Genomic DNA, 12,767 nt, shown 5'->3' with positions numbered 1-12,767 from the left:
CGGTGCATCCAAGTTACAAAAAGAGCATGTTAACTTGGGAAAGGATAACTACAGGACCAACGCAACCAATTTGTGGCAATAATGTTAGAAGACACTGAAGTTTCCAGCGCTCCTGTAGTGATCCTTTCCCAAGTTAACATACTTCTGTTCTAACTTGGCTGCACCGTACTGAAGACGACCAATACTCAGAAATACTTATATACGGTTGCCTTCCATTTTATACACATATTTTATATATTTTTTCTTTGTTGTATATATATATATATATATATATATATATATATATATATATATATATATATATATATATATATATAGTTTGTTGTTTCCTGGCCGTGAATTTTTAAATAAAAACTTTTTTATTTCATGGGTTTATCGGTCTGTTGAAAATAAAAATGCTTAAACGTTTCGACTATTTGCCATTTTCAATAAGCTCTTTATTTTATAAACATTACATTATACAATTATATTTTATGGAAATTGATATTTATTAGAAATGCAAAAAATTGCTCGGTTTATGCTCTGCTTATGGGGGTAAACCGCTCACCTCTATATTTTAGGTAACTAAAATATGTCTGTATTATAAAGTTATTTTCTTGTGGCATTTTAAAATTATTTACTATCTCTAATGTAAATTAACCACAATTCCACGTTTATTCTGACGGCTTTATTTAGTTTTATTTATATTTATCAAAATAAGTCTATTTGCACCCGTAGTTGTGGTTAATTATCATTAAAGATAGTAAACAAAAATAAAGTTTATTTACATACGAGTAAAAGCTTAACAATGATTATTTCATGTGCAAGCAAGTTACTATTTTTGTAATTTTCGAACGCGATTTTTGGTAATTGCTAAGCCAAAAATATAATAAGCTACCACTACTAGAGAAAAAATTAAAAGCATTTAAAAATAGTGTATCACTTGGCCCCCCTTCCTATTTAAAATTTTAAGGGTAACATTTACCCTTGCTAGGGCATTGAAGTATCAGAACTAAAAATATTCACTGATGTCTCCCTCTTACCCTCTTACTAGTAATAAGCCACAATTGAAGGTTAAAATAAGTTTATTGACGTTTCAATTTTCACTTCCGAAATCGACATAAGTCTACTATAGAGTGTAAGTAAATCTCTTTTATTATTAAAGAATTACTGTTCTTAAGAAGTATGTTGAATGTATACATAATCAATATATATATATATATATATATATATATATATATATATATATATATATATAATTTCCTTATTCTGTCTGTCTGTCCGTCCGTAATTAAAACCCAGCGCCGGCATTACATCATATCTTCTTTGTTATTGCAGCGTGTGATGCGTTAAATGAAATGAGAGATAACGATTATATTAAGATAGAAACAACGAACCAGGCGACTACCAAAAGAGCCTATACCTTATCTTAGTTATTACTGAACGTATAGCTCCATACGAGATATCACATTACAGTATGAATACCTACATATAATTTGCTTATTATAGCTGTCTGTCTGTCTGTCCCCAACGAAAACCCCAGTGCCGGCATTACATCATATCTCTATTGTTATTGAATGCGTTAAATGAAAGGGGAGGGGATAATGATTCTATTAAGATAGAAAATGAATAGAAAATGAACAAGGCGACTAGCAAAAGAGCACTACACCTTATGTTCTTTATTAATGAACATATAGCGTCAGACGATATATATATATATATATATATATATATATATATATATATATATATATATATAATTTGCTTATTCTTTCTGTCTGTCTGCCTGTCTGTCCGTAACGAAAACCCCAGCGTCGGCATTACATCACATATCCGTTGTTATTATCAGATGCGTGTGATAATGTTAAATAAAAGGGGCGGTATAGGGATTATAATTAAGATAGATAAAATAAACAACGCGATTACCAAAAGGATACTACACCTTATCTTAATTATTAATGAACGTATAGTGACATACGAGGTATCATATGACAGTATGGATTATAATAGGCACACTATAAGGTAAATTTGCTTTATTTATCTGAAGAAGGCCTCTGACTGAGTACAAAATAAACAACTGATCGAACCCTAACATGCGACATAGACAGGGGGACATAAAACAAGGGGAGAAAATAACGAATATATTAAGATAGAAAAAATCAATCAGTTTTTATTTGTTACCATCTGTGGAGAAACGATGCCGACGATTAGACCGAAATCTGTTTGTTACTATAAGTGGCGAACACGATACTATAGCTTATTTCTACCCTTTTGTGGTCTTAAAACGTTTTATTTTGCATTTTTTCATATTCATTCATAATATTAAAGTAAATCTGCATAGAATATTTTTGGTGTGACAAAATAAAAGGGTTTTAGTAGAACATCATACGTTCTAGAATCCCGATAGTACATTATATAATAAAATTACAATAAAATCCTCCTATAAAATAAATTTATAATACAAAATATTATATCACTAAATATTGGAAATCTATTTCATATATTCCTTAATATCAAAATGTCGTAAATCAATAAAAGAGGCCAAATAGAAGACCGTCTGAAACACTGGCTTTAACACAAAAAGTGTGTGCAGGCACTAAGGGTCTGTCAGATAGTAATTGAAAGATATACAATCTACCAGACGTCATAACGATTGATAGCATGCATCTCAAAATAAGAGGGAAAAATGAAATGCTGCGAGTGATAAATTAGATGGTATGACATAATACATATAAAACGGATAGGCATAGTTTGTTTAGTGCATAATAATAATGGAGATCATCATTTTATAAAACTTTTCAAATAAAGTTTATAGTGTTCAACTAATATTCAGAATTATTTTAACTATGGTTTTGAGTCCTTGATAGAAATTACACAAATTATAAAGCAATGATATCATATTTTACCTATTCACAATAATTATATAATAATTATTATGAAAACAAAATACAGGGTGCTTCCAAAGCAATATTAAATATATTTAAACTGATTTAAAACTTTAAACGCATAGGATATAAATAATGACAAAACTTATCACGTTATAAAACTTGGTATAGTCCAAGCTGTAGAGAGAAAAATGAATGATTTTAAGCATTAATTAGTTAATTTTTGAAATCAGCACAGCGTTATGATGGGCAATGCTTGGAGTAACCTCCAAGTCCGTGCAACTCCAAATTTTTGAACTTTATAACGCTGTGCTGTTTTCAGAAATTCACTCATTAATACACTTACTGCATTAACTTGCTTGGACTATACTGAGATATTCTATTTCTATAAATCTGATATTCAGCAACATTTTTTCAACTGATTCGTTTTTTAAGTTTCCATAGTTTATTTGAAATATAATATATTTTGTTATAATATTACGTACCTGGATAAAACTAATGGCCAAAATACCAAAAGGAGTATTTTCCCACCTAATCCATTTTTTTCTAAATTGAGGACTTATTTGATAAGGCACCAAGCATTTTTCTTCATCTATGGAAGATCCAGGAGTAGTTGCGGGACTTAATTCGTAATTGTTTTTCGAGGTTACACTCATCCTTCATGTCTTTCAGTCGATAGTGACATTTTATACTCTAAAAAATATTAGATTTTAGTTTTATATCATTAACAAGATGTGTAACTAAATCACACAACAGATCGCAGTTATTAAAGCAAATTAATACCAATTTTACTCAAACATCTTAGAACCAATAACTTTTGCAGAATTTCTAATAATATTTTCATAAAAAGATGGACGGTTAGAGCTAAATTAAAACATTTTCTAATGTTTCTAATGTGTAATAAACCATCCCAAATCTGAGCCTACATGTCGTGAAAGTCTTTTTACGAAAATTGTTCCTAAGTATTAATTCATTAATGAAACTGGATAGTCTTCGAATTGTGCATAATCAATATGGTCTTAGAAGCCCCCAGTAGAAAACGTAAATGCATCAAAGAACGCATAAAGTCAGTATAAGACCACTAACGACATATGCACCAGATACAAGAAACTCCACAGGCAAAAACACAGACGCTATTGTAGAACAACGAGGTAAGAAAACTGAAGAATTACAAGAAATGCACTGTGAAATCGAATTAGAATTGAAAATATTCGAAAAAAATATAATGCACAAAGAATTAATGAGTGAATATTGAACATAAAGAAGAAAGGGATAATCAGATACGTAGAATGGGGGAGTACCAATTTGTCGAGACAAATCACAAGGGACAAATCAATAAACTCTGCGAGTAATATTCTAAATCTAGACATCCTTCTATAGAGTCATGATTTCATCAATGATTTGTTCATTGGTGCAGTATCGGCAATTATGTTTGTTCACCAAGATATTTAATGAACATAAGCATTCATCGGAAAAGCAAATATTGCTTAACAATTATTAATGATGCATTGTGTCATTAATTCGCAAAATTCGAGACTATGATCAAAAACTTCTTCATTTAACTCTTGTATAAAAAATACACCACCAATTATATATTGGTTATACCAATTTAATTTTGAATGGATGGAATTAAAATTTATGGAAGATTCGGAACGTTAAAGAAGGTGAAACACCGATTGCTCTGCTCATTGTTGACAGTAACTGTGATTACTTAGCCTCTAAGTTAGCTTGTCCTAAAACGGATTGCTTCGTTATTTACTCTGTCCCTGTCGGTTATGTTTTTTTATTGCAAACTGGCCCTGTTGCCCTAAATTTCTGAATCAATTCAATCACATATTTATGAGTTGCATGTATATTGTGGTGTGTTTTATTAAAAATTCTAGCATCAGCTCTTGCACAATTAGTATTTTTGTAGTATAAACCTACAATTTCGATTCTTTTAATTAATATAAAAAAATTTTACCAAGAAAATACATTTCTTGTCAAAGAAACAATCTGGATTCGAGCAATATACAAAACGCCGAACAATTTTTCGTGAAATTATTTTTTGTATACCATTTTTAGACACAAGAGTAATAAGAACAAATGACAATATTTTGACATTGGATTGGTACCAAAAGCCGACAGCATCAGGCAGGTATATAAATTACTATTCAAATCATACCACCCTTCAAAAATATTATACCGTACTAGGTATGAAAAACAGATTAATGTCCATTGTTGATGACAACTTTTTACAAAAAAATCTGGACGTAATATGCAAAATTTTTCGTAACAACGGATATCCTAAACAAATTTGAAAAAAAACTGATTTACAGCACTAATTTCTATGACGGTCCCGTCCATGATTTTAACAACAAATCAGTCAAATATAAAAAACTCCCCTTTATTAATGGTCTAACTCATTCTGTCTTATCCATATTCAAAAATGTTCCTAATATTAGTATAGCTAAATATAATACTATGAACAGCAAACAACTATTTTCAAAAATCAAAGACCCAGTACCAACCTTATATAAAAGTAATGTTGTTTATGAAATACCGTGTCTAGGATATCAAAATAGCTACATTGGCCAAACATCACAATGGCTAAAACAACGCATCACACAACATAAAAGTGATTGCCGCTTGAGCAAAAATACTTGCGCAGTAGTTAAGCACTATGAAAACACTGGTCATATGCTAGACTATAACAAAGCTTACATTTTGGCACAGACTCATAACTACATAGTAGATTATTTCTTGAGATGTATTACATTAACAAAAATAAAAAACACTTTAAATTATAAAACGGACACTGGACAGTTAAGTAACATATATTGTAATATATTGAACAAAATTTATAAATATTCAAAATAGCCAACATTCACCTTAATAACAACTAACCTTAATAATTCATCAAAGAAATATCATTCTTCTAACGTTTCTTTTATTGTTATTTTTATTTTTACATTTGAAGTAATTTTAATTTTTTATCGTATTGCTGTAACGAACGTGCTTAAGACAATTTAATCTTGACATTCAATATTTCAAATACTTCAATGTCAGTTTTTATTTGCGAAATCTTTTAATTTCTGTGAGTGTTTTTAAATGTATTGGTACGTCATTTTTTGTAATGTTCAAATTGTTTCAGTTTATTCCTGAGGAAGCTATCAAATAAATAGCGAAATATTGAGTATCTTAGAAAAAATAAAGATTTTCATTAGAGACCACTTTACCCGATAATTCCAACGTATTTATAAATTATTTTTTGGTCGAAATACTCACTTCTAATATATATATATATATATATATATATATATATATATATATATATATATATATATATATATATATATATATATATATATATATATATATATTCCGAATAAAAGTTTCAATGGCTTATAACTTTCTCTATCAAGGATTTTATTACAATTAGGTGGTCATTATAAGTTCTATAGTTCCAAAACTACTATTCTGAACTATAAAAAAATTTACGAACAATAAATTACAACTAGTTGTTCGGTTTTCGGTAAACACTATTAAAAACTTTAAAAAGACAATTTATAAAATTCAGCGTGTGTTCGGTCGACGATGCTACTAAAACATCCTACCGTAAAACAGTGATGCGAGCAATAGGAGAAACAGGATGAAGATTACAATAGTTCCAAAAAGGTCATTCAAGAACTATTGAAGGAAGTGCTCATTGCCAATGGAGAAAATCTAGAAACATTCGAATTTCAGTCGATAGACCAGGCAATGCTAAGAAATTTCGATTTGTGTTCATCAGTAACGAAACTCTCATTGAACTTTCATCGGTGTGTTTCTTGTTAAGCCAGGTTTCGTCATGTCAGTAATTATCGCGCATTTAAATTCATGTAAAGATAGTTCAAACACTCCTGATCATGGAGTAACGCGAAGGCGAAGTCAAATTCGCGTAAAGGCAGAAGGGTTCTATTGTAAGTGGAATTATACAGTGCATAGTACATAGTACCATGCGTTTCGCATGGAAGTGGGGACTAAACCAAATTTCGTCTACTGCGCCGTGGTCAGGAATGCTTGCACTATCTCTACATTCTCGCAAGTTCGTCGTAGAGCCATAGTCATAGACATAATAAGAATTAACTAGGTAAGGTAGGGACCGCTCTGTGAATAGTGGGGAAACGACAATATGCACTTTGAGTGGTCTAGCTATCTTTGTCTGTCATACGCGCCTTATCTACCTAACTAAGATATGTGGGAGTGATGAAACATTGGAGGTAGGGGTGCATTTTTATTATACTAGGTGCTAAAGAAATAAGTAGACCACCGATCGTGTGCTCCGCGTTTCATTATTTTGCTCATTTTTTTAGTCTATTATGATATCGTCGACAAAGGCTATTGTAAGCGAAGAACCATTGACAGGACGAAAAAAAGTAGTAATTTTTAGTCTTATTATTTGGACAGTACTCAATAAGATATTATAAGAAGAACAATAAGTTGTTCTTTACGAAAATCAGATAGTTCCTACGTTAGATAAATTAAATTGAAGTTATAGGAAGAAGAAACAAATATAGATACCACTCTCCATACAGTCCTTTCTAAAATAAGTTTTAAACACTTGAAGAACTGAGTATATCTCTGAAATTATAGGTTAGAAAACAAATCTATCATATATCTGGATAAAACATGGTTTGATACTCATGATATAGTATGTAAAAGAAGGTCGATTTTAGTAAAAAATGTCATACGAAAGCATCTTTAAATAAAGAAAAACGCATAACAATAATTCACGCCAGTTCGAAAGATATGTGGGTTCGAAACTGTTTGTTCTTATCTGCAAAGAATATCAAAGACTTCAGCTTAGACTATCATGAAGATACCAGTGCAGAACTTTTTGAAAATTGGTTTCAAAATTCTCTTTTGAAAAATATTCCTGAAAGTAGTGTAATCGTCATGGATAACGCAAGCTACTACAGTCTACAGCTACAAAAAGCGCCAAACAAGTACTAAAACTGAAATTTATAAGTCTTTATTAAAAAATGTTAATTATTTTAAAGCCATATATATATATATATATATATATATATATATATATATATATATATATATATATATATATATATATATATATATATATTATTGTGATATTTAAAGTCTTGGTGCGCCAAGCAATAATTAGCTAATTAATTTTTGATTAATTAAAATTATTTAAATGATATGATTATGACTCTATCACAATTTTTAATTCTTTTATCTCAGGGTTAAATTCGTGCTTCAATATCTATGCTATTACATGTGAAAGGTAAGGTCCAAAGAATACCGGAATAATAAAAAAACATATATGATCTAACACTATATATTGAAATAAAAATAATGAAATAATTCACACTCAAAAGTTTTCAATAAACAAATCTCATATAAAGATTCTCAAAATTTTGTTCTCCGTACGTGAACAATCAAAATTAATGGTACAAACAATATTAATTGAAAACTCAAAATCCCAAACTATTCTAACTCTCCTAATCAAAATATTTATATCCTTTCTAAATTACGTGTAAAAATTGTGTTATCAATAAAAGAAAAAAAAAACTGCAGAAAACAAAAATATCTCTCTCTGATGATGAGTGGTCCAAATCCTTGTTCCTTGTAGACTGTATTATCTCCTCTCAACCGCTCCCTATGTAATCAGCAATCTTACAACAGATTGTTGCAAGTATATCGTCCTTAATGATCTTCTTCAAAAGCAACAATCATTCAAATTATGATAGCCTTTCTCCTCTCGATAAACTGAATCTTTCGTTGGCCCGAGTGAAAAATGACTCTTGGAATATCTTCTCTTTACGATAAACTGAATCTCTCGTTGGCCTGAACAGTGACTCTTGGAATATAAGTAGGAAAATATGACTTACAATATTTTGCTGCTTCAGCTTCTGTCAGATACACTAACTCCACAAAAACTCACTAACATTCAACACTACTGCTTGCTATTTCTTGGGAACCACCAGAGAACAATCACTGTTCGTCTTACAGACTTGGAAAACCAACTCATTATCCTTTTCTCTCTCCTCAATCTCGCTAAACTTTTTCCTACATACTTATCCCACCTTTTTCAATCTCCGCCAATCAAAACTCGTCACAATTCCCCCATTTTTTCATTTCGATAACAAACAAATTCTTACCTATAATTATAAAATTTCCTAAAACTTATTTACAAATAATATTTTCTATAATTCTTAAAAACTAACAAAAACCTCTTTCTAAAATCTCTTCTATTTGTCTTTAATCACTGCATTAATGTATTTCAATTGTCTTTGGATTTCACTTAAAATTATGCGGGTCACTCAAGTATAACAAAGAAATAATTTATGCAAAGCTTACATTTTGTTTAGTACAGGTAATCCAAGAATTTAATAACTTTCCTTCTCCGAAATGTTTGTTGGATATTATCCTACTTATCTGAATTATTTGAATTATTTTAATGTTTTTGAACTTTGAAATATTTTTAAAAAAACCAATATTTTTCTCGATTTTACATATCATAACAATATATATATATATATATATATATATATATATATATATATATATATATATATATATATATATATATATATATAGGTATATATAGACTACAAATTACTACTTTTTTTTCGTCTTGTCAATGGTTCTTCGCTTACAATAGCCTTTGTCAACGATATCGACGTTTTTGTAAGTAAATATGTTCTTTTCACAACATTCTGTTTGATTAGGCCCATATCTATTAAAGTATGACACACATTTTTAACTATTTTTTTGCGTCCAATGACAAATGCTTTTGATTATGTTTAGTAGATCTCGAGCGATTATTTTTCCGTGGACGAAACATATTTGTTACGAACAATCTTCACTAATATACTATACACACAGTAGCAAGTAGAGATTTTTAATGACTGATTACATTAGCCGTACCTGATTCAACCCTGAGCGGTCAGGTAGAAATTTAAAACGTATTTGTCTATTAATAATGGCGAAAATACCACTAATCCTTTAACGACGGGAAAGTCAAAACGATATATTTTGAGACAAACTATAGGTAGTTTTCTTCTGGTATGTCTCCTATAGACTTGACTTTAAAATGTAGTTGTACCTGAAGAAATCAGACGAAACAGTAGTTATAAATTCGCCAAGAAGTTTTTTTGAAAACTTCGAAGAGATTTCTTCGGTTTTATGAATTGGTTTTGTTAATGCTTAATTTCACCTATTCATTATATCCTGTAAAGGGTTTCAGTACCCAGTATCCATAAAAGGCAAATATAAATTTGAATAACAAAATATTGAGGTACATATTAAACTGTGTACTGTGTACTTATATTGTATAAAAATACCTATCTACTTACCAAAAATGAAACACCAACAAGCCAAAATGATCGAGAACACAACACACAACTATTATAATATCAGAATTGTGTGACGAACGTGTAAAGATGTTTGTCTTATTATCCATAACATAATATTTACATAATTTGTTATGCAGCAAATATAATTAGTCATGGTTCAAACTTGTTCAAATACTCAAAACATTTTATTAAGATACTGACCTTCAATAATGAATTGCCTAATTTTCCTCTCGATATCACTATGCACACATTTTAGTATTAATAATAATTACTGCTATGCTTGTATGAATTATTAAAAGTCTAAATATAAGAAATCGAATCAGATATTTCTCATCCATAACGTAAGTAGTATTGTCCTTGAGTTCACGTATTTTATTTTAAATTGACAATTTAATAATTATATTTACCGATAAGTATTTTTTAATAGAACTAGAGACATGTATGAAAGCCAATAATAAATAAAAATAAAAGTTCAAATGAAAAAATAGTGGAGACCTTTTAAGGTGTAGTATTCCCTGCATTATTGATTTAAGCAAGTTATAACGATCACCTCTCATGTCATAGGTATTCCAAATATTACAGATTTCTAACTTTTAATATTGTTATTCTGTATTACCTCTTATATATCTCTAATTTTCCATAAAAAAATAATATCATTATAAACACGTATCATCTTCGAATTTTGATATGTTCTAAACATATTCTTGGTATTTGTTTTAGACCATGTTCTCAGGTCCTTTAGCCAATCGATTTTTGAAGCATAATGGCATTGTATCAATTTTTCTCTATAGTAAAATGCAGAGCAGATCGTCACGATACGAAATAGTTGGAAGAGTCAATTTACTTGACAAGGAGAGTTCGTTATACAACATGTTAACATTTCATTTAGTTCTAAAACATAACTGTACATACCTACTAGCCTTTTATTTATATCGTATTAGAGCGGAATATTTCATAATTTCTATTAGAATCATGATTATCATCATTATCAACCTATATACGTCCACTTCTGGACATAGGTCTTCCTCAGCTCTTTCCATCTGGCTCTGTCTTGTGCGACTTGCATCCCGTTATTGCTAATACCCTTAAGGTCGTCAGTCCATCTAGTTGGTGGGTTGCTTCTTGCCTTGGTCTCCACTCTAAAATACGTTTTGTCCATTGGTTGTCTGATAATCTAGCGACGTGTTCTGGCCAATTCCATTTTAGCGACGAGATTTTTTCGATGACGTCTGTTTTTTTTTGTTCTACGACGTATTTCTTCGTTTGGGATTCGGTCTCTCAGAGAGACACCCAACATCTGGCGCTCCATAGCCATCTGAGTCACGCGAATCTTCTTCTTGTGCCACTCCTATCGGAGATTGGAAATCATCAAGGCTATCCTGACCTTGTTTACAGCTGACCTAAAGAGTTCATTAGTGGTACAGCCAAACCACTCTCTCAAATTACGCAGCCATGACATTCTTCTACGGCCTGGATTCCGTTTTCCTTCTATTTTTCCTTGCATTATATTTTGAAGTTATGCGTATTTATGTCCTCTCATCACGTGACCCAAATATTCGAGTTTTCTTCGTTTGATCGTTGACAAAATTTCTGGGTCTTTTCCTATCCTTCGCATTACTTCAAAATTTGTAACTCTTTCAACCCAACTTATCTTCAGCATTCGACGGTAACACCACATCTCGAAACTTTCAATATTTTTTATATTGTTCTGCTTGAGAGTCCAGGCCTCTACACCGTATAATAGCGTGTTAAATAAGTAGCCCCTTAGCATTCTTAATCGGAGAGGGATGCTTATGTGTCTGTTGCAGAAGAATTTCCTCATCTTTATGAAAGTGGCCCTGGCAATTTCGATACGTCTTGTTATTTCATTGTTTTGGGTCTCCAGTTTCGTTTATTGAAGTGCCCAAGTATTTGTAACTTGATACTTTTTCAATTTGAATGCCGTTTATACTAATATGTGTTGGTTGTGTCATGTTCTTACTGAAGACCGACGCGAATCTTATTCACTACCTTTTTTGTGGGTGTTAATGTTTCCGGTCCATAAGTGAGTACAGGTAACACACATTGGTCAAAGATTTTCCTTTTGAGGCATATAGGTAGATCCGAATTAAATACCTAGTTTAATTAACCAAACGTTGCCCAGGCTAATCCTATGTGACGTTCACATGTTTGCTTGTCTCTGCCCAACCGAATTTCATGTCCTAAGTCTGCACAATATCCCTTCCATCAACAGCAATATTTCGATTTAGCATCAGAGTATTATCATTATTCGTATTTTGTTTATATTAATCTTTAGTCCGACCTCCAAGGAAGCGTGATTTAATTTTTTAAACATTATTATTACATCATCTGTACGATCGGCTATCAGAACGATGTCATCTGCAAATTTCAAATGACTGAGCTTGTCTCCATTTATGTTGCTCGTTCCGATGTGCCTCCTTACAAGTATGTTCTAAAAGGGTCGTGAATAGCTTTGGAGAGACGGTGTCTCCTTTCCGTACTCCTCGCTGTATATAGAATTTATTTGTTTCTTATTCAGATAGTCTTACGCTAGCTGTGGCAT

At 30.9% G+C, this 12,767-nt stretch overlaps 1 protein-coding gene across 5 annotated transcripts in view; it reads right to left on the bottom strand.

The window, feature by feature from the left end:
- Nucleotides 1–12,767, bottom strand: part of rho-6 (serine protease rhomboid 6) — an 87,651-nt gene that overhangs the window by 48,929 nt on the left and 25,955 nt on the right. For 3 of the 5 annotated variants that reach the window (XM_072532572.1, XM_072532568.1, XM_072532571.1), the window contains exon 2: nt 3,350–3,557. In XM_072532572.1, the coding sequence (XP_072388673.1) occupies nt 3,350–3,520 (171 nt within the window). In that variant the 5' untranslated portion in view covers nt 3,521–3,557. Of the gene's footprint in view, nt 1–3,349; nt 3,558–10,204; nt 10,328–10,405; nt 10,462–12,767 lie in introns of those variants that run through there. The other 2 variants (XM_072532570.1, XM_072532569.1) reach the window with 2 other exon arrangements.

The sequence above is a fragment of the Diabrotica undecimpunctata genome, chromosome 5, assembly GCF_040954645.1.
Source record: "Diabrotica undecimpunctata isolate CICGRU chromosome 5, icDiaUnde3, whole genome shotgun sequence".
NCBI classification, from domain to species: domain Eukaryota; kingdom Metazoa; phylum Arthropoda; class Insecta; order Coleoptera; family Chrysomelidae; genus Diabrotica; species Diabrotica undecimpunctata.
Note: the sequence above shows the minus strand (reverse complement) of the source record. Positions and strands in the feature narration are given on the sequence as shown.